Source organism: Eriocheir sinensis, chromosome 45 (genome assembly GCF_024679095.1).
Source record: "Eriocheir sinensis breed Jianghai 21 chromosome 45, ASM2467909v1, whole genome shotgun sequence".
NCBI lineage: Eukaryota > Metazoa > Arthropoda > Malacostraca > Decapoda > Varunidae > Eriocheir > Eriocheir sinensis.
Genome location: NC_066553.1, coordinates 1,753,764 through 1,776,811, shown reverse-complemented (window position 1 = coordinate 1,776,811; position 23,048 = coordinate 1,753,764). Strand labels below are relative to the sequence as shown.

Below are 23,048 nucleotides of genomic sequence, written 5' to 3'. Positions count from 1 at the left end.
GGTCATGGGTCGTATTTTAAAACATTTCGTCGCCCAAGTTCACATATTTGACATGGCTTTCGTAGGAGCTGTAGGCCTTTCCAGGGGTAGTTTTATGATCCTGGTGGTAGTTTGACCCTTCTTCTGTGCCATGAACCTTAAAAAAACACTCATTAAGACCCGATTGATCCCCTCTTTGACCATAAGAAATAGTCGATGTGAGAAGCGATGGTGTCTTAAAACACAGCCCCATATCTCTGGAAACACTATAGGGGATTGCCCGTGCCCCCACATGTGTTTACCGCATGGGATCCTCTTGCAGTGCGCGGGGGGCGTAATCCTCTCATATAACCTTGTGTATATATAATGGCAGCTCTTGAAACACCTTGGCGAGTATATGCAACCCTCGGTGTTGTGACTGACTCGTGTTACAGGTGTCCGGCCACCCGCGAAACGACGTGCAGCTGGGCGGGAGCTTCCTGACGGTGGAGCGCCTGATCAACGGAACAGACACGTGGGAGGTGATCGCCACTGACGCCAACTGGGAGACAAGGTGGGTGTTGGGGGTCTCTTGAGGCTCCTGTCGACTCTCTCAGCAAGTATTTTCAAAGTCCACAAAGGAGATTAGGCGGGTTCTCTTAAGTGTTTTTCACATTCATGGTGCAGAAACTATGTCAGGCTATTACTAGGCTCATAAAACTACCCATGGAAATACTAAAGCCCCGTTCACACTGTGCTGACTCTGGGCCACGACTACCCACGACTCTAGGGTACACGAGGTCTTGGGTGTTGATGTGAAAGGGTTGGGCATGCTAGTCTTAAAAGAGGTCTTGAGACTGTTGCCGAATGCTGCGCCGCGCTCTAGGACACACATTTGACAAGGCTTTCGTGGGAGTTGTGGGCCTTTCCATGGGTAGTCTTGTGACCCTGGGAGCAGCCTGACAATACCCCTGTACCATGGACACGAAAAAACAGTCATGAGAACTCGATTCATCTCATTTTCGGCCTTTGGGAATGATTGGTGTGAGAGGCGAAACCGTCTGAGAATACCCTGAGAATACCACTCTAAACACTGCAGAATCTTTACTAGCCAGTGTTAAGATTATCAATACCATTTCTCTCCTTTTACCCTCCCCTTCTCCTCCTCCGCTGGCCGTAGGTTCATCTGGGATCGCATTTCGATGTTGCTGGGGACTAGTCTGGCCACCGTCAAGTGGGATATCCCTGACGACACTCCGGAGGGCACCTACAGACTCACGCACAACGGACACTTCAAAAGCATGCTCTTCGGCCTTAACCAGTACTCCGGCGCCTCAGAGCCCTTCGAGGTGAGCCCAGGTCGAGGGTAGGCTGTACGGCACTTCCTCGGATGCTGTTTTTTTTTTTACAACAAAGGAGACAGCTCAAGGGCACAAAAAAAGGAAACAATAATAAAAAAAAAGCCCGCTACTCGCTGCTCCTACAAAAAATAATCAAAAGAGGTGGCCGAAAGAGAGGTTATGAATGTTAATTTAGATTGTGTATGTGTTTCAGGGTTTGTGTTTCTGAATGCCAAGTTTTTTTGTGTGTTTAATTTTTCGTGTTTCAGAATGTGTGTTTCTTCGGTATGTTTGTTTATTTCATCATTCATGTTTCAGTAATCGTGTTTTAGTATGCTACAACAAATTCGATCTTGGCATGATTTTGTTTTTGCGCATCTTCAACTTCCATGTCTGTACCTATTACTTTTTCTACACGATTTTTCATTCATCTATTGTAACAAGAAAAATCAATCTCCAGTTCTATAGCTTATTTTCTACATGCGTTTCTAGGACCTTCTGTTTTGGCCACTTCACCTATAGGCCTACTTTTTTTTACAGGAGCATTGATTAACGTACTTTTTTTTTCTTTTTATCTTAAGCTTCTTCTCATACTTCAAAAAGGACAAAAATTTCCTCTTACATGCTTTTCTATTACGTAGCCTCCTCATGATTTTCTCATACACATTTTCGACCATTAGGCCTCATTGTTTTCTGTTACATTTCATTGTTTTGTGTTGCATTTCATTGTTTTGTGTTGCATATCATTGTTTTGTGTTGCATATCATTGTATTGTGTTGTGTAATGCCCCGGGATCTCACGGGGGTTATATCTCTTTACTTTTTTTACAACAGGGAAGGGGGGGTATGATTTCCGTGGCATTACAGTTCCATTTCATTATATTGTGTTGCACCTACACAAACACTGACCCATCTCTCCCCTCCGCAGGTGATGTCGCGCCCCGCCGAGGTGACGGTGATCGAGCGCTATCAGGACCCGCACATGAGGACCTCCGGCTCGGGCGTCCCCAAACCCTGGTGGCTCAGGATCTTCGGCTTCTGAGATCAGACTTCGAGTGGCCATCCCGCGTGCCGCCCGCTGCCCCGCCAAGCACTGTGTACCTCACGACCTAGAGAGAAGATCCTTTTTCTACATTCGCCATGGGGCATTTGATCTGTGTTATACCTCAGTCCTACCCACACTATGAACCTATATAGCCTACTGTTTTCTTTCCCCTGAATACTGACGGATACTGTATGTTCCTGAATAAGCTACTACAAGTTGCAAAATAATTAATCGGGCTGAGTCGACAGTGACGGCGCCGCGTTCAGAACGACGCGAGTTCAATCCACGCCCGGTGCCACCAAGCTGGGATTTTTCAGCCGCCGCCGAGTGGCTTAAAACTACCCACATGCTGTCCAGAAGACCACCTATCAACCCGGACTCTAGATTCTAGGATTAAAGATGAGCTCCGGGAGGCCAGCATGAGCCAATGCAAGATGGCGCCACTATAAACACTCGCCTGCGCCAGAACGGGCCGGGCCGACCATCAGGCCCTACCGGGAAGAAGCCTAGCTACTGGCGCAATAGGCCGCGACGTAAAATAAATAAATAAAGGTACAAGTAGAAGAGCGAAATTCAAATATCTCAGTCTATGGTAAAAAATTACATGTATGAAATAACTCGTACTCACATGTAGCCTAGTAGAAGCTTGTATATCCATCAAATTATCGCGGTATTCGGAAATTTATCTTTAATACAGTATAGTGCTCTCTCTCTCTCTCTCTCTCTCTCTCTCTCTCTCTCTCTCTCTCTCTCCAATGACCAAAAATATCTAATGGAGTTCCTCTGGGATGTTGTTACTCACCAATAAAGGATGTTTTTGTTTTCGCTGTTTTTTGCGTCTTTACAACACACGACTGTAATCAAGGAAACTAAATGTTCATGGAGTGTCCTTGGTGATGAGGCAGATGGAAGGGAGAAGTGGGTTTAGGTGTAATTGGGTAGTTAAGGTCGCGCCCAACAACCTTGCCAGATTATCGTATTCAGAGCCTCATATTTCCCGGTTTCTGAGCCAAAAAACACCAATAATCAACCATTTTAACGATAACCATATATGAGGGCAGTTATTAGGCTCGAGGAGGCAGTTTTTGGATCGGAAATCGGCAAAAAAAAATGGGAGGGGGTCGAAGGGGTCGGATATCCCCCATCTGCTGCCCAATTTAATTCTGAGGCAAAACGAAAACCTAAGACTTTTTTGTTGCATTTAAACAGCGAGAAAATGCACCCTTTCTAGAACCCTAAATATGGCTCCTATTAGGCTGGTGGTAATTTTAGTGAAATTTACAACTTTACAATTATAGGTGAATGATTTGTTAAGTAATATCAGGGTCGTTTCTTGCTGTATGCGAACTATGAGGTTGTCCAAGGCTACAACTCTATAAAATTATTTAGTTTAGGCTGAAAAAAATAAAGCACCACACAGTTCTCTTGAGTCGATTTAAAGCGGTAACTGTTAGATTTTAAGGTGAACGTTTGTCAAGTAGTTTCAGGGTCGTTTCTTGCTATATGCGAACTATATAATTATGAGGTTGTCCAAGGCTACAACTCTATAAAATTATTTAGTCTAGGCAGAAAAAAATAAAGCACCACACAGTTCTCTTGAGTCGATTTAAAGCGGTAACTGTTAGATTTTAAGGTGAACGTTTGTCAAGTAGTTTCAGGGTCGATTCTTGCTATATATGCGAACTATGAGGTTGCCTAGGGGCCCCGAACCCACCAGGGGCCCCCAAGCTGCCATTATTATCATATTTTCTTGGAATCCACCCATCATAGTTTAATTCACAACATTCCAGGGGCCCTAAACACCATTTCGCATAGGGCCCCCAAAAGCCTAGAAACGGCCTGTTAAGTAGTTTATTTCAGTTATAAGTCCTTGTGGTTACTCCATGATATATGCGCTATAACAGATTTTGAAGGTTGCGATTTTTAAGGAAGTACAAATAATGCTACGTAACAGTTTTCTTTATATTTTTTTTATATATGAACATACATCTTTTCTTCATCCCTGCTGAACTAGAGGCCAGAAAGAATATTAGATCTAGCTGTCATTCAAGGGCAGAGAGAATATTAGATTATAGCTAGGGGCTGAAATATTAATAAGCTTAGCCGTTTCACTGAGCATTCTTATAATAACTGTATACTATAAAAAAAACATAGTGTAGGCATTTTGTTTTTTCTAAAGAATTATCGTACGTCTGGCAAGGCACCTCTCACACCTACGCAAATAACACCATTCCCTCAGACTAATTACTAAAAAAACATGATAATCAACCCTTATTACACTCAGGGAGAGAGAAAAATAGTGGTCTACAGCTGTCTTATTTATTTAGGAAGAGTTATCGAATCGTAGAACTGTCGTACATGAAACAAAAGCAGCATTACCTCAGACTTGTCACTAAAAAAAACATTATTACTGATACATTATACACAGGTGAAGGAAAAAAACTTCAGTGGTCCCATAGTTTCCTTTATTAACATTTAAGGAATAATTATCGCGCGCCTGGCACCCCGTCAAGGAGCGTATGGATGTCAGGACACAGGCGGGGGGGTCGACCAGCCATCTTATTTTCCCTCATTTTACCGGGAATTCGTCCAACACAGGTAGCTATAAACCACACACTTATTCTTTAACTCCCTCTGCTACAATGAAACATATAATTAACCATCTGGGGGCTGTAATAATGGCTAAAAAGAGGTTTGAAGAAGGCGGGGCAGGGGGTGGCATGGCGGCGATGGCTGAGGAAGAGGAAGAGGAGGAGGCGGAGGGAAGGTTCATGGCGCCTCTTTGTGTCCTATTATTCACACTTACCCACTTTTATTCAGCTTATCCACCCTGCCCGTGCCTGCGTGCCATGGGGAAGGCGTCCTGTCCTGGGGGTAAGGGAGGGGGGGGGGTGAAGCTTGAATAGAAGCTTGGGTGTGAATGTTAAGCTTTGAGAGGTTTCTAACGCGCAGGTCACGGATTTTCATTTATTTACCTTCCTCCTTGTCGGGTGTTGTGTTTGTTGTGGGTTATGTTGCTCGAGGCTTGATTTGTTCCTTTATTTTATTTGCCACTCTGCCTGTTATGTCTTCTATGGGTTCATGGGCCCAGGTAACCATTTCTAGGGGTTAAGTTGGGTATGGAGCATTGTTACAGAAATACACCTGTCCCTTGGTTTTTGGGTGTATGGAGTCAGGTGGCCATTTCCAGGTCAAAGATTATAAACTATACTTTTCAGACTCCCATCACGATAGAATGGGGAATTTTTCAATAAATTTTCCTGTACATCGCACCAGTAAAAAGTTGGAATTTTTGGGGGGAATCATGGAATTCCAGCCAAATGCGACAACCGAAACGGATTTTACAGCAGGGTGCGCCAGAAAATTTTCTCTAAAACATCTTTTATGATTTTTTCTCAGTTTCAGAGTGTATTTTCCGCTGACTTTTGCGTTATGGGGGGATTTCCCGAGAAAAACATTTGCTGTTGAATGGGGTTAACCCGTGGGCTTCGGCTATGGGAAAGCCGAAAAGTTGCCGAGAAACGTCAAAATTACACTGCATTTTGAGACTAAGAAAAAGAGCATGGAACGTATATCAGAGTACTCTTGTAACTATAAAGCCGTTAAAAATATTTACTTTTTACTCAAACTCCATTCTTTTTGGGTGGTGTTTGTTACAAAATAAACAGTCGTGACGTGTGGCATCCAGCCGAGAGTCGCTTGTTGTCTACTTTAGAGAATTTAACAAGTGATTACTGTATGGATAGCTACTTCAGTCTGCCATGACCTTACAGTACCACCTATGACAAATAAGCCCACCTCAAGATCACTCACCCGCCACAATGACCCAGGGCATGCATGGTGGGTTGCTCTATGCCGCCACCGCCTACAATTAGCTCGAATTAGGGGTTTTGAGCCGAGCCCCAAACGGAGTCCGCCGAAGCTGCCAGGTTAATGATCAGCTTCCTCTGTATAAAGACTCATCATAACACAGCACTGTCACCACACATTTTCTTTGTTACAGATGAGATTAGGGAGCAAAAATGGGGGATGGAGGACTACTATCGCTCTCTTGGAATAATCACAAGGCTACGTTCTGTCACATTCTTTCAACGCTTCGGGAAAAGGTGAGTGTTGTTGTTGTAGGTCATTGGGATTCAGTAAGTGTATGGTTGTGGCTACAGCAAAAAATTTATACATATATACCAATGAAGTTAATGAGTTATCAGTATCCCTAACAAAGCAAGATAAATGCATGGCGGTTTGCAAACAAATGATGAAAGAAAAAGTTGTATTAGTTTTTGAGTTGCAGGACAATAAACTTAGGCCATATTAACTGCAAATAAACCAGAAGTGTTTTAGGGAGGACCTGTTTCCTTGAACTTGAATCTTGACAAATCATCAATTACTGATCAATGGAGGAGCAAAGATTATCTGGTGAAGTAGGAGAGATATTTGCATACTTTTTAATATGGTGTAGATTATCTTGATGCTTGCCTAGTTAGTCAGTCCAGTTCAGTGTTAATCCATCAACAGCTTTAGAAGGAAAAATTATTGGATAGTTGAGGTCTATAATAATTAAGGTCACATAAACCTACACACGTTTTTCTTTTGTGTTGCAGGAAAGATACACCGATGTGACGTTAGCGTGTGAGGGCAAGTTTTACCCCGTACACAAACTGGTGCTATCAACATGTAGTGAATACTTTGAGAGCATGTTCGAACACACCCCGTGCAAACACCCCATCGTAGTGCTCAAGGACATTAAGAGTGATGAGGTGGAGAGCCTTCTCAGCTACATGTACGCCGGCGTGGTCAACGTGGCGCAGAATGACCTCGCACGGCTCATTAAAGCAGCTGAACTCTTGAAGGTGAAGGGGCTGGCGGTGCCGGACGAACCACCCCAGGAGGAGACCAGGAAAAACTCCTCGCCCTCCTATAGCTCTCGGGATGACCGCTCAAGTCCGCACCCCAAGAGGAGGAGAAGAGACGACAGTGAGGGGCTGCCCACCGGTGATCATGGGGCCACCGCAACCTCCCCCGCGACCTCCCCAAGACACTCCCCGTACCACGCGTCCGCCGAGTACCACCAGGACAACTCGAGGACGACCAGTGAGGCGGAGGTCAGAGAACACAGGTCTGAAAAAAGCATAGACAGATTAGAGCATGATGTTAGGAGTGATACCAAGCCCGCTGGAGACCTGAACCCGGACCAGCACAACCCTGCCAAGCCATGCTCTCCCCTACAGGTGGGTGCCAGGGCCTGCATGCTCTTTTTTGGGGGTCCAGATTAACCCGGTAGCAGCGTGGATCATGATTCTTAATGGTCCCTCCATGCGAGAAAAATGAGAAAAAATCACCCCTCGCATTTGTGATCAGATTATGTATCATCTATTTTTGGGGGTTTATATCATGACACAAATTTGGCCCGTTGCTGCTACCGGGTTAATATAGATGCCATGTATTCCAGTGTATAAGGCGAATGGAGTAAAAGACTACTTCCAAAATTTCCATTCAGTGTTGGCTTAGAGGTATATTCTCTGTGTGACGACCCATGAATCTTGAGTCATTGGGAGGTGGCAGACCCAGTAACCCCAGTCCTTTATCACTGCCCACTGATCAGTGTATTAACTTTAACTTCCCAAACAACACAGCCCTTGTTTAAGTTTTAATTTCAACCAACTTTTCTGTGGGTTTCAGCGTCAGTAATTGTATTGTATATCGCTTTCCTGTCTCTTGATAATATTAACCTTACTTAAATCTCTCAGTATTCCAATAGTTTTACCAGCATGTCATATATATTGTATCTTGTACTGATGATATCAAATACTACTCCAATACACTATGTTATTGGGGTAAAGTAGTATATTGGATTGTAGTGTACTCTTAATTATTGCATCAAAACTGACTTACAATTGCAGGTGTATAATTGTTGTATGTTACTGTATTTGTTATTTATTGTCCTAGGTAATGTTAGATGAAACACTAGTCAAAGAGGAGATAATGGACCCCATCCCTGAGGACCAAGATAGTATGATGAACTCAGGGATGGACTATGGCTCCATGGCTCCCGACAACAGGTTAGAGAACTCCACCAGTGACGGCAGCTCTCAGGACCACCAGGGTCAGTTGCTCTCTGCTAAGTATGAGCAGCAGCAGCCCCTCGGCCCCGCCCAGTCACACCACCTTCCTGATGCTGTTGTGGAGGCGCTGGCCGGCCCCTCGGGCATGCAAGGGGTAAGTGTGTATGTCTGAAATGATTTAGCATTTTCTGCCATTCATTTTAGCACTAACCCAAATTCATAGAAGCTGTTGTCCATGTGTAACTAAGTTATGGAACTGTCTTCCTGATATTGTTATTTAATACTTGCTAATAATATTTCTGAATACTTCATTGGAGTCTGTAGTGTAGTTTTCACATGATGTATAATTCTTGGCGTTAAAAGACTTGTGTTTCCTTGCGGGTCATCAGTGGCTCGGAGGCGGTGAGATGGGGGGAACCTTCTCAGGGGTGGAGAGTTACGGCGGGGATGCGCGGCACCAGGACCTGCGGCAGCCCCTCCCAAGCCAGCAGCCCCAAGCACACCAAATGGTGAGTGTTGTTTTACTTCACCAGAGGAACAGGAGCCACTGTCCTTGTGTTCCCAGGCAGCCATGGGGTCAGGCCAGCCCAGGTTTTACATAGGAAGGCCAAAGCAGCCATTTGTGTTTAGTGCATTAGAGCTTATTTCAGTTGATGGCACAAACTGTGGGAGTCATTATTTTCCAAGCTTTTAGGAATACTTTAAATGATTCTTTAATTTCTTGTATTGAAAAGATGTTTAAAGTAGATCACATTTTTTTTTTCAAGTTGCTTTGATTTAACTAATTTTTTATGTTTTGAAATACACAATATAACATTTTCTTCTGTATTCAACTTCCATGCATAGTTTTCCATGAAGTGGTCAGTGATTTATAAATGAACAAAGTTTGATAGTTTGTGGGAGGGCAGAACATGTTAGCCAGGCTGAACTTGCCGGTGCTTCCCTCAACAAGGTAAGTCAGTGGTAGGGTTGCCAGGCTGGGCAGCGCTGGGCCTGAACCACCTTTCCATGTCTTGCCTGGGAACTCATTTATTTTGTGGAGTTTTCTTATATATTGTTTTCAGAAGCATACAGTTCAGATGAAGTTAAATAGGAATGCTTGTATAAAAAAGGCATTAATAACTATTTCAGTCAACTTGTATTCAGTGGCTCCTCTTCTGAGAATTTGTATAATTTTATCAATTTTTCATGTTTTCCATTTGAATCTTGAGTATTTAAGATTTTGCAGTGTTTATTTTAATAGAATTAAGAATTAGCTATGAAAAATGTGCATGTGTTATATGTTGCATCATTTTATATACATGTGCTCTGTTGTCAGTAAACTTTATCTGTACGATTGATTTATAGGGTTTTTAAGTATATTATTTACAACTGCCAAGGCTGCAGTTCAGATATTATGCATTTGGAATTATTTTACCTGAACATGATAAATTGAGCTGCAGATTTTGATCCAGGCAGCTCCCTAGAGGAGGGGGTGTTGAAGGAGGAATACCTTTGGTAGGATCGTATATTATGCCGTCAGCTCTGTTGAGCCAAACGTTCTGTACCTAAGACGCTTGTGATGTCTAGGCCTGATATTCTCACTACCTTATAACTTTTTGTTCCTGGCTAATGCGAGGTATTACCTAACAAATAATGGACTTGTGGTATGAAACGTGTTGCATTGTGGCCAAGTCATGCCTACCCGACCTGTTGATTACTAGACACAGGCTCAAGTTTTTGGTGGGTGTGTGGCTTTCTTGCCAGCAAAACATGGAACTTGTAACTGAAGAATAACAATAAATACATTAACTAAGCTGCTGAAAACAGAACACCACTGCAATTCAAGCCTAGCAAGCCTCTCAAGTAGCTACAGTCCAGACACATTTTCTTGGAATCTAGGGGGATGGATTGCTCTTCTCGTGTCATAGCTGAAGAAAGAGTTGTAGCTTTCTTGGGGTTGTCAAAAGTAATCTATGAAAGTCTAACTTCTGTACTGTAGCTTATGTTTTGTTGGTCGTGCGGGTGCTCTTTGTGGGATCTGCTGGGGGTTGTATCATACTTTGTGGCCCCTGTCCCCTTGTTGATCTGAAGTAGATTATTGCTGAGTTTTATGAGACAGTTAACCGGAAATATTGCTTCATATAAGAAGGTATTTTCTCACTGGATTTTTTTTTTGTTGTTTATTTGTGAGGGAGGGTTAATGTTTATACATTTATATTGTTGCTTTAAAATAGTTGCTAAAGTTTCAAAGCTTTAACATTGACACAGCAAAGTTATCTATATGAATTATTACCATGCATTAGCAAGGATATCTGAAGAAAAAAAAAGAAGAAAAAAATCTTCAGAGGAAACCTACCCGTGTTGGAAAAATTCACTCAAAGCTCTCGTAAGAAAAGTGCATTTTCACGCTAGATCATCAGCTGGGTTATCGTGATTAGGCTAAATGTGCTTATAACTGCATGGCAGGAAATTAGTTCCATCTTTCTAGAAGTCACTCTCTGAGTGTTAATCTGCATTCATCACACACTATCATGCTGCCTTATTAGCCATATTAAGAGATGCTTGTTAGCCAAAATGTTGTCCTTTTCTAATCAAAATTTATTTATCTCACATTCCTTTGCAATAAGAGAGAAGTTCAAGAAATTAGATGAAGGTGGGTAGTCAGGCATAACACAGACTGCAGGGTCAGGCAAGGGTGTGGGCTGAGACACTGGACCTTGTCAGTAACAGGGTTTTATCCCCCTAGGCGTTAGGCGAGGAGGGCGTCACTGCCGGGCTCTACAGCAGAGGGAGCCGCAAGCCCCAAGTGTACCAGTGTCCCTTCTGTAGTAGGGCAACTTTCAAGCAAACAAGTGACCTCAAACGGCACATTCGGACCCACACGGGGGAGAGGCCTTACAAATGCCCGTATTGTGACTACCGAGCCGCTCAGAGTACTAACGTCAAGGTCCATGTAGTGAATAAGCACAACAATCTATACAAAGTCCAGGGGTCACTCCGTAGCTAGAACCTTCTTCAGTAATTGGTTAGTTTTTTTTAGCAGCGCCGTGGTGTTTTGGCCCTCCCCAAGTCGGCAGTTTATAGATTTTATTCTAATATAAATAATTCAAAGATAGGCATAATGCAATGAACATTTAAAAAAAAACTGGTACTCAACAAATGTAGTTGAGTATTTTTTTTCTTCAAAGAACTGCATGTAATTTATAAAGGGAGTTCAACAAAATTTATGAATGATTTTACAGTGGATTATAGCTTTGATTTGAGTATGTTATAGAAAAGAGTTCATGGTAAGCTATTCAATAAAACAACTTAGGAAACTGAAACTTATTCTTTTGTACTTGTGGACTTGATGAAAAATATTTTATTTTGACATGCCGTGTTTCATTTTCTGGACTGCTGTTGTGGTTCAGTATTCTCCCTCTACAGTCATATGTGAAGAAATGCCTGTTGTATTTGTATCATTGATTTGTTTAAGTATTATTAATTACTTTCACTGATTATCTTTGGTAATAAGAAACTTTTGCTAAAAATGAAAATAAGTGCAATCAGTAAAAACACCTTCACCGTACACATTCACACTGCTGGAAAGCATGGCCTGCCGCAGGTGAACATCTCCTTGTTCAGTAGGCTCCTGAAGTATTAGCATTTTGACTGGTTATGTCCCTCAAACACTTGTTAACAAAGCCTTGAAACCTCCTCCTCCTCCTCCTCCTCTTTCACCTTCACCTCAACCACTTCCTTCTCAATCTCATCCTAACTTGCACCTTACTTGTACACTATACAGGGCGCCCAAAAGGGAATGTAAGCCTCTCATCACACTTCCTTGCGTGAGTGCCGCTACCCTAGGCCGGGGATCCCAGAGTGGTCAGTACGGAGCCTCGGGTAAATGAGGCCATCCAAGGGGTTAGATACTAATTAATGGAAGTCCAGTTGTTGGAATCAAGGTTTAATGCCTTTAAGAAATAACAAAATACAATACATACAATATTCTGATGCATTGCAAGATGGTACGGCAAACTTGTATTTTCACTTATGTCTCATTGCCTTGCTTCACAACTGTACCTCACCCCTCGCAGTGCAGTATGCATTAGCAAAGTTTACTTTTGGACGCTTTGAAAACCCAACATGGACATGTCTCAAGTGTTGTATTACAGGGCTACGTGGATTCAGAACCTTGAAAAGTCATTATAGAGAAGAACGGTATTATTGCATGTATTGGAAAAGTAAAAATTAACTCTAATAATGAATGTGATAAGGAATGGAGATTGTAGAATAGCTTGGTGCAATAATACTTAGGTGGGGAGTTGAAATGTTGTTGCTCAAGTTGGGAGGGTTAAGCCCCGTTCACACTGTGCCGAAGGAATGGAGATTGTAAAATAGCTTGGTGCAATAATACTTAGGTGGGGAGTTGAAATGTAGTTGCTCAAGTTGGGAGAGTTAGGCCCGTTCACACTGTGCTGACTCTGGGCCACGACAACCCAGCGACTCCGGGAACACGAGGTCTTGGGTGTGAAATGTTGACATGAAAGGGTCGCACATAGTCTTTCCGACCTTATGCGACCCTTCCACATCAAGATTTTACACCCAAGACCTCGTATACCCTGAGTCGCTGGGTTGTCGTGGCCCAGAGTCAGCACAGTGTGAACGGGGCTTTACTGGAGCATGTAAAACCTATGGAGGCTAGCAGATCACTTCATCCTGGCCTTCCAGCGCTAGAGCTCTCCTGCTCATGCACATGCCCAGTATGCCTGAGGTAGCTGGTTGATTGAGAGGTTGTGGGAACTTTTCTTTGGTTAACTATTTTGGCATTGGTGTTAGGTTGTTCTGAGCTGTGTAGAAAGAGTGATGATTACAGCTGTTGGAGTTAGGTCTGGCAGAACAGTGGTGTGTTGTGAGGCCGTTCAGATGGACAGCTTTGGTATACTGTATGGGGGCCAGGTAGCTTGGTGGGTTTGGTGCTTGCCTTGCGACAGGCTGTGAGTTCAATCTTGGCTCGTGGCGGCATCCCAGTGAGAGGCAGCGCTCTCTTGTAACCCTGGCAGAGCTTTGTGGGCTTGGCTACGTAGTTTGAGGGAATTATTTGTTTAATCACCTTTGCCAAATTGTAAATACTCTTTCTTTTCTAATGTAATGAGAACTGTGATCTTTACCTTGTCTGCTGGGAACCAAATTTGAAAATGATGATAAATTTGAAAATTTACTTCAAAATACACAAGTTATTTAGGAAAAAAAGTTATGAATCTTTCTCTCTTTAGCAAAATCAACACAGGAAAGTTTATCATCATATATTGTGATATCAAGATTTACTAAAAGGCTCATTTCTGGAACCTGATGGAAGGTTGTTTGGGATTACTTTTATGTTTTGTCATTGCCATTATTTTGGGCTTTAATATTTTTATTGAAGGATATTTGATGCCATAGTCTCTCAATTATTGTTTTTTCCTAGTAAAGAATAGCAAGTTGTTAGGTGGACTAGCTGCTCCTATGTTCCTAAAATCATTGACTGGGTTATCTTAATGCTTAAGGTGCTTGAGGTTTTGTTTGAAATGTTTTATGGGTTATTGTTTAGAGTAGTGATGGTCCATATGATGTCCCTACCGTTCCTAGGAATTGGAGGTGGAGGCACAGCCATCACTCTCTGGGAGAGACGGTAGATCACGAGGCTTTACCTGCCCATACTGCTGGCGAGCAACCTTCAAGACCTCCAGGGACTTCACGCGCCATGTGCGGACACACACGGGAGAAAGGCCTTTCGCCTGCAGAGAATGTTCTTTTCGCAGCAACCGCAAGGATGTGTTGCGTAATCATGAACGGACTAGACACAGAGTTAACTCTTACCTTAGTGGAAATTAAAGAGTAAATTTATACCTTAGATATCATCAGACAGCAGTGGTTCTTGAGGTGCGTAAATCATTTACTGTGCATACCCACTGGAAGCTTTAACTTTTCTTAGAGCTAACAACATTTATTTGTAACTCTCAGTACTTTGACTTATTTTATCAACGCTGAAGCTGTCGAGAAAATGAGTGCTAAAGTTTTTACATGGTGTTCACTCGTGTTCAAAGCCACTTGAATCAGTATGCATTGTGTGCATACTACTAACACTTTTGGTTTTGAGCATGTACATACAGTATCTCAACTTCACCAAGAAGACAACAGTATTTAAAGTGGCAGGCAAATTATAAAAATATTTATTGGATATTGATAGGAAATGTCTTGAGTACAATAACTTTTTAGTGGTGTCTTATCTTAAAGTTTTGATTGTAATGAAGCTGTTATTGCTTCCCTTTAGTGATTATCAAAACACACCAGCAGTACTGATCCAAAGTGCCTGGCTGCCCTGCTAACCATTGTGCCGGGCGGGACACCTTGATCAAGTCACGGCTCTGAACAGAGTAGAGAAAAAGTTCATTCACCTTATCAACTTCCCAGTTGAGGACAGTGTTGCTTTCCATGCTATCTTTTATCATTGTTTTCATGCTGACTGCATGCCTCTACCCCTCCTGTGGCCATGCAGCACAAGACTTCCTACTCAATCTCATATATCGCTGTCCGCCTTCTTAATGCAAATTGAATAGTATGTTCACTGTGGAAATTGTTCCAATCATTGTAAATCTGTGTATATATCAATGTAAATATGGTGATGGGTAAGTTGATATTTTGGAAATCAGAGGTTACTATTTATCTTTAATATATACGCCCTTTATGGGCCCTAAATGGTGCTGCGGCAGTTATGGAGCCACCGAGGGGGGAGGTCGCCTTGTTGGAGGCAGACCGTCAGGAGCCAGAGTTAATTAACATTGCTTATTAGTCTCTTTCAACTTACTTAAATTTTACCTAAGTTTCTCATTTGTGAGGATTACGCAAAGTCCAATCCACGTCTGACTCTTGAGTCACCCAGCTGCTCACGCCACCTGTTACCTGCTCCTTCAGTCCTGGCCAGATCTTAGGCTTAGAGTGTTTTAGAATGTAGGAAGCCTAGAGGGAAATTCATGCCTTTGCTTTATTTAATTTTGAGTCAACATGTGGTTCATGTATGTTCCCCAAAATTTTTCCCCCACATTTGAGATCACTCATAATTTTGACACTCACTTTCCCATCACTTTCATTAGTAAACTTTGAAACAGGTCTTCATCCACTGTATTTCCTCCCAATTTCATGCTTTGTTTAGGAGGGGAGGATCGAAGCACCACTGGATCCAAATCTGGTAATTCCTTGGTCTCTCCTGTCTTTTTTGTAGGAGCAGCATTATGCAGACATTTTCTTGTTCTGTTTGTTTTTTCCTGCTTACTCTGCCTGAAGAAAGGTTACATTTACATGACACAATAAAAGTTACTTGGAGTGCCACAAGCCTGCTGTTCTGCATACTTTCTCAGTATTTATGTAGCTTGAGGCAGATGGTCAGTATAAGTATCCAGTGGAAAAGTACACAGGAATTGCAGGAAAAGTGTGATTGCATCTTGTTATGAACTAAAAAAAAGGAGAAAAAAAGAAAAGAAAGGAAAACAGACATATCGAGTGTAACCACCACTTCCCAGTCAACCATTTAGATGTTTTATTGTTAGTCCAAGTGTTGTTCCTGTCAGAGGCACAGTAGCTCCCAAACTGCCTTCAATATAATGTGCTGTATAATCTGAAATCTGACAGAATGGACAATGTTCGTTGATGCCTGCGAGGCGGCAAACAAGTGTCATTTGATGGATGTTTGAACGGCGATGTGTTAAGCACTAGTACCTTCGATGGCTAACCATGCTTATCAACCTTACCAAGGTGACAATTGGTCAAGCACATGTTGCATAGTGTTCAGTGTTCCTTTCTTTACACCACACACTCACCCACACACTCGCACATGGTAGTTTTGGGAGCTACTGTACACTGTTTCTTCCTTAACCCAGTAGCAGCGAAGGACCAGATTTGTGGCTTTACCGTGTCCAGCGACAGGCCAAATTTGTGGCTTTACCATGTAGCAGCGAAGGGCCAAATTTGTGGCTTTACCATGTAGCAGCGAAGGGCCAAATTTGTGGCTTTACCATGTAGCAGTGTCGGGCCAAATTTGTGGCTTTACCATGTCCAGCGACGGGCCAAATTTGTGCCATGATATAAACCCCCCAAAATAGATGATACATAATCTGATCACAAATGCTTTGATATATATTATGAAATGGTTTGTGTGAGGGGTGATTTTTTCTCATTTTTCTCGCTTGGAGGGACCATTAAGAATCATGATCCCCGCTGCTACCGGGTTAAAGTCCTCCTGTAGTTTGACTCCTTGAACATAAAAGTTATGATGTTTGGAATAAAAAAAGCTATATCTTATGCTCTAGTATGATGGCTTTTCTGAATATGATGGAACTTTGAAGCAGCTGATTTGATGAGGCACCACTGAAAATATTAATTATTACTGCATTAGTTTGAAATTAGGAAGTTTTGATGTAAGTCATTAACTTCCATAGAAGATGCAATGAAACACAGAGAACTGGGTTGTGGGTGTAGTTGTACTCTATTCATAATTATATAAATGAGAGAGAGAGAATGTAAATTTTAATACCAGATAAGTTACCCGTCTTTCCTTTTCTTAATAGGTGTCTGCATAATGTCGTTGTTATTGTATTATACTTGAGAAGTTTATATATAAAAGTGCCTTGTAAATTTGATGAAGTTTTCCATGCTGTATTAATGAATGGAAGGTTATCCATAACCACATTCTGAGTGTAACTTACTCTGATATATGTATAACCAACCAAGCGTTAGTGATGGAAGGCATCCTTGATGAATTGACTTAGAGGAGAAGAATTAAAATATATATCAATTGTTGAGTATAGTGTTTGCATTTCTTCATTGGGTATTGAGAAGGGTACAGGGTTTAATATTTTGGATTACCTATTGGGGGCCATTGCTTTACATAAAGAAAAATGTACGCACACACAAACACAAACACACAGAGCTCTGTAGCGCAGTGGTTAGCATGATCACCTCGTAACCGAGAGGCCCCGGGTTCAATCACCGGGGAAAGTGGAGACGGACTGTCAGTCTCCTTCAATTTGTGCTCCCTGTCCACCCAGCAGTGAATGGGTACCAGGTGTCGGTCAGGCGTTGTGTGTGAGTGAGATATGAGGTTCCAGTTGTACCTAAAGATCTGTCACCTGAGCTCAAAGTTTATTTGGGGAGGGTACTGGCTAGCAATTGTGAGTCTAGTGCATGATCAGATCACGGTGAATGACAAACTTCAAGAAAACACTGATGAGGTGGGTTGCTTGTCCTGTAGGCAGAAGAGATCATTGCAAATGCTCATGCTTTTAGGAGGTTAGTTATTTCTTGTGAAAGACTCACCATACTTGAAATGTTGAGTGGTATTAGGTTTCCCGGGTAAGTCTTGCTAGGCGCACACATTACATTATAGCCTTGGAAGGTCTTGCACTAGACTCACCCACACGTAAGAATATCTTCTGCCAGAGAGTTGCTGCCTTCCACTAAGTCCGTGTTTGTATACGTGTGAGATCAGAACTTTATTTTATTGTCTTTCCCTTTGTTAATAAAACTAATAGACTTATTGTTAGTAGTTTCACTTTAATTTCTTGTAGCTTGTAGTCTGCCTGCACAAGCAGTGCCCGCATAGCCTGTTCAGCGGTATGCTCAGTGTTGGTTTTCCCTTACCATTACCTTGTGTCCTGTGTTGGTTTTGTGACGCCTGTGATTCCTTTCCATCTTAAAAATACTCTCTTATTTTCTTTATGTAAATCCTAACATTGACTAGTGTGTGTGTGTTATAGTTCATTCCTGCACTCCTGCCAAAATATGCCAAGGGTTAAACGAATGGCCACATTTAATTGACAACAGTTATTTTTGCCATTGACATTTTTAGGCTAGGAATAGTTGGATTGGCTTTGTAAGGGGTGTTGTGGGGGTACACATGTTTCAAGATTTGAGTGGGTAAATTGGCTTGAATCTGTACATATTTTGAGAGCTGGGCATCCTTCAACAGGGAGTGGTGATGAGCCTCGAGAAGAAGTACAGCAGGGGGCGGCCTCCTGTGGTGGGTGGTTGCCCCAAGAGTACAGGTGGGATTGAACAGAAGGCAGAGGGTCACGTCAGACCTTGGACTAGTCACATCAAGAAATTTGAGTGCACCTACTGCAGCTATTTCACCATTACCTCAACCAATCTTATGAACCACCTCCGAACCCACACCGGAGAAAAACCGTTTGCTTGTAGCTACTGTCCATACCGCTCCACACAGAAAGGCAACCTCAAGACACACATTAGTAAACACCATTCAGAATTTATAACACTGAGAGATGGACAATGACGCATCCCCAACGGTTTGCTGCTGTAATGCCTTCCTGTGGCGGGAATGTCCAGCAGGACCCGAGTGTGTGTTGTGCAAGTGTCCATACCCTGGTGTTGGATTGTTACCTCTCTGTGTCTCTTGAGTAGGGTAGGTGGTGTATTATTTGCTAGTCTGTTGGGAAGTGCATAGCATTGTCTCCAGAGATATATAATATATAAATAAATGACATGTGCTTATGAATATTTAACAATCATTTGCACATTTTTAAGTTATTGATTGCATATTCATCTAAATAGAGGATTTGTTGTCTATGAAATGAGTATTCATCTCATCATATGTATACTTGACTAATCATCCATCTGATGGAGTAGATTGCTGTGAGTTTAGGGCAGCTGGCAGGGCTTCCTGAGGCCAGGTTATCCTGGGAAGGCTCAGTGGGGGATGGGAACCTAAGTTCCATCTTGTGAGACAGTGTTGGAGACCATTGGGAGTCCCTGCACTAGAGATGCATCTTTTATAGCCATTGTTCTAATGTTTGTGTATCATAAATACCTCCAGGGAATTTGATGTTACCAAGACAAGCTTTAATTCAATTACATTTATGAATCTTGAAGTTTTGTTTGCAAAGTGCAAAGCTGTCCGTGCTGTTTTTGTTGTGCAGTTGTCCGTGCAATGGAATTTATTTATCGTAATTACTCTGAGCATAGTTTGGTGTTTGACAGTTTTCTGGTTTGGATTTCTCCAAGCAATCCCTAAAACGGATATTGATTGCCTCTGCAATAATCAGGAACTTAATAATACCCATCAGCATAGTAGTAGTAGGCTGCAGCCATTTTCAGGGATGAGAATTTGGGTCATGCAATAACTAAATTGCTCTTGATTATATTTCATTTTACAGGCATGTGAAGATTTGGGACCACACACATTTGAACATGATCTAAGACAGTTTGAAACTATACTATGAGGTCTCAGTCAGATTAGGTATTTTATTATTTTAGAATGATACACCTCACTACAAAGACATTATCTCAAAATGTGATAACAAAAGTTGTGGATAAAATGAAATAAAAAGGTGTACATTACACATATTTATTGCCTACCATTGGCTGTTTTAGGTTGGAAACTAAAGCAAAGGTGTTGAAGCCAAGTCCATCCGTTATGTAGCACTCTCTGTCCAGTTGTGGCTGATCAAAATGGCAGGTAATGCAGAAAGATGTCCTAAATTATGGTGTCAACACCAGACTGGTATGCCTGCAGCTATTCTGCCCAGCCAAGACAGTGCCCACAATCCCAGCACTCTGTGTGTGGCTAGGGGTGTTAAGTGTGCTGTCTGTTAGGTCCAAAGTGTGACAAAATATTACCTAATTTCCTTTTAGAGTGAGTGCCAAGGCATTGTCTTAACTCAGTTTCAGGGTTTGTTCCATGTAATTAATCCCTCATCTGCTGTTTATCTAAAAATCAATAGAATAGGATACAATTTCTATATTTGTTCCCCTAGTCAAAGTAATTATCAAATGAGTTTTTATTGTTAATTAGTAACCAAATAACAAGGCTTTTTTTTATTCTTGTAAATTTTCTACTACTTCTGTTTCTTTCATTGGGAAGACACACTGTGGGGTCACTTAGATAAGTAAAGGTAGAAAGGGCAAGCATGGGTTTAGGCTTAGCAATCCTGCAGGACCATGGATGGGCATGCAGGGAGGCACACTAGGCAAGGTTCAGTGCAGCAGAAATGAGCCACTCTAGGTACTCTTACCGACCAGGCCACAAGGGAGGGTGAACAGCTGGATGGGCCGTGCTCAAACTGCCCAGGTTGGGATTATACGCAGACCCATGGATTTGTTGTTAGGCGTGTTAGCCACTTTACCACAGAGGCTCTATACTGTTGGCTTTAGTAAATTGCCTATTGAGATTGTGCACCATCACAAGAATCTAGTCACTTGCCTTGAGCAGGGCATAGTTTTAAACCTTGTACACGTCTTGCCTTCAGCTGCATGCACAGTTGTCAGGACCCAGAAAACCAGCAAACAGAGGAATGACCATATGAGTACAGTGTGTACATCTGACAGGACAAACACTAACAAGGAGGGTGACAGATGTTTACACTGTTGTATATCTGTCACCCTCCTTGTTAGTGTTTGTCCCGTCAGATGTTTACACTGTACTGATATGGTCATTCCTCTGCTCATTTTCTGGGTCTCGACTTTTTTTTTTTCCCCGACACTGCTGTGGATGTTGGCAATAATCTAGATGTGACCATGTTGGAAGGCAGTCTGCCTTTCACACTGTTAAATCTATCAGGGAGACAATTGCCACAATCAAACTGGAGTCACTGAAAGTATGTTTGAAGCCATTGTGGATTGACTGTGGGCGTGATTTCATAATTTATATATTTTTTTATGATTGGTTTAGTGTGAATGTTGCGTTGCTAGGGTTATTGGCATGGAAAGGAGGGGGTTGGAAAAATGATTGAGTGTTGAGGAAAAAACTCAGTAGTGGAGGGGAAGGTGGTGGTGATGGAAGGACTAACTAACCAGATGTGAACAAATTTGCTGTTTAGTCTTCTTGGCATCAGAATACAGTTGTCCCTCATATAGTACGGTTTCCAATTGGTCGGTTTTGGTTTTATGTGGATTTTCTAAGAAGATTTTTTAGGATTTTTAAATTTCACAACAAGCAGGAAATTTAACCTGGTAGCAGCGACGGGCCAAATTTGTGGCTTTACCGTGTACCAGCGACGGGCCACATTTTTGCCATGATATAAGCCCCCCAAAATAGATGATGCATAAACTGATCACAAATGCGTTGATATATATTATGAAATGGTTTGCGTGAGTGATGATTTTTTCTCATTTTTCTCGCTTAGAGGGCCTTTAAGAAACATGATCCCCGCAGCTACCAGGTTAAAAGATCTATGACAATCCATGTAAAACCGAAACCAAACTATTGAAAACCGTACTATGTGAGGGACGACTGTTTAAGCTTTCATGAATTTCTTCTGGCATTAAAGTTGTTTGGGCTTCATCGCAGGAAATGTTCAGAAAAGTAAACATCATTAGCCTTTCATCACTTTCTTGAAGCAAAATCGGAAAATAACATTCAAAGTGATATTATCCAGTCCATAGCCATTTCTTCCGTGATGTTGAGCATCCTCACATCTTCCTCCACCACCTTTCTCCACGTCTTCCTTGGCCTTCATTAGACCACCAGGGAGACGTGGAGAAAGGTGGTGGAGGAAGATAAGAGGAGACTGAACATCACGGAAGAAATGGCTATGGACCGGCAACAGTGGAGGAGGCTCATATCCCGTCCAACCCCACCATAGGGAATAAATGGACGTTAAACGATGATGATGATGATGATGATGATGATGAAAGTGATATTAACAGCTTTATACAGTAAATCAGTGCTGGCCGCTGTACTGTGCCCTCATCACTGACACACTGCATGGGGCTGACTAAAGGCCTCTACTGTATGAACCAGAACAATAAAATGCACATCCTCCATAGTTTGCTGCATTGTAAGCTTTTCTCTCATCATCCACCATTTCTTCAGGCGCTGGTTTTCAGGGATGAAGAGCAGTAAAAAACGTTATACACAAATGGGAATGTGGGGTGGACAGGTTTGTTTCTTGTACATGATAAGCTGCTACTTGTTCTTTTCACATTTATTTATATATATTTTTTCTAATGCCCTTCAGAGATGAATGATATTTGAACCATAGCATTAGCATCGGAATGTTCTCAGGCTGGGTTGCATTGAAGGGTTGTTGTAAGTTAATGTTTTAGCTGTTATATGCTGAACTGAGTGTTATGTTCAGTTAAATACTAGTCTGTTCACTTAAGTCCGACCCAAGCTGACAACATAAACCTAAGCGTGTTTGCAAGCTGAGTGCTGATTGGCTACTGGTATGGCTTCCAAGTTTTCGTTAACCTGTGTTTGTTTTCATCTCACGCAACACTCTGCTAATCTGCACTGTGCTTACGGACACGCTTAGGTTAATGTTGTCAGCTTGGGTCAGACTTAAGTGAACATACTTTAGTTCAGGTGAATCATATATTGGTTTGTATCGTTTGATTCTGTTCGTTATTAACTGCACACGGATTAACGGACTTGTACATGTGAAGTAATCAGGGATTTTAGTTGGTTGTTTGGACCACACAGATTTTTACGCTATGAGGAATTTATGCGGGGCCAGTTTTACATATAAGCAACATCGGCAAACGCTAGTGTTCTCTTGTCTGTAGGGGCCCAAAGTACTAGTAATAAAGAAATGGTATTTGTGATGGATTCCATTGCCCTATCCCCCCCTACTGCAATTAGGGTCCAATTTTTCAAGTTTCTCCAAAGCTAATTGAGGTCTGTGATATCTCA

General features: G+C 42.1%; 2 protein-coding genes across 19 annotated transcripts in view; both read left to right on the top strand.

Moving 5' to 3' along the window:
• Nucleotides 1-3,164, top strand: part of LOC126980842 (putative neutral ceramidase C) — an 88,980-nt gene extending 85,816 nt beyond the window's left edge. For all 4 annotated transcript variants that reach the window (XM_050831136.1, XM_050831138.1, XM_050831137.1 and 1 more), the window contains 3 exons: nucleotides 414-532; nucleotides 1,139-1,307; nucleotides 2,226-3,164. In XM_050831136.1, coding sequence (XP_050687093.1) covers nucleotides 414-532; nucleotides 1,139-1,307; nucleotides 2,226-2,339 — 402 coding nt within the window. In that variant the 3' untranslated portion in view covers nucleotides 2,340-3,164. The remainder of the gene's footprint in view (nucleotides 1-413; nucleotides 533-1,138; nucleotides 1,308-2,225) is intronic.
• A 1,619-nt stretch (nucleotides 3,165-4,783) lies between these two features.
• Nucleotides 4,784-23,048, top strand: part of LOC126980838 (broad-complex core protein isoforms 1/2/3/4/5-like) — a 49,422-nt gene continuing 31,157 nt past the window's right edge. For 12 of the 15 annotated variants that reach the window (XR_007733620.1, XR_007733621.1, XM_050831118.1 and 9 more), the window contains exons 1-5: nucleotides 4,784-4,940; nucleotides 6,346-6,448; nucleotides 6,944-7,570; nucleotides 8,289-8,558; nucleotides 8,794-8,913. Coding sequence is in view for 13 of the 15 variants with exons in the window: in XM_050831118.1 (XP_050687075.1) it covers nucleotides 6,365-6,448; nucleotides 6,944-7,570; nucleotides 8,289-8,558; nucleotides 8,794-8,913 (1,101 nt within the window). In the remaining 2 variants the exon portion in view is untranslated. Of the gene's footprint in view, nucleotides 4,941-6,345; nucleotides 6,449-6,943; nucleotides 7,571-8,288; nucleotides 8,559-8,793; nucleotides 8,914-11,132; nucleotides 11,757-13,993; nucleotides 17,203-18,368; nucleotides 20,708-23,048 lie in introns of those variants that run through there. The other 3 variants (XM_050831124.1, XM_050831127.1, XM_050831126.1) reach the window with 3 other exon arrangements.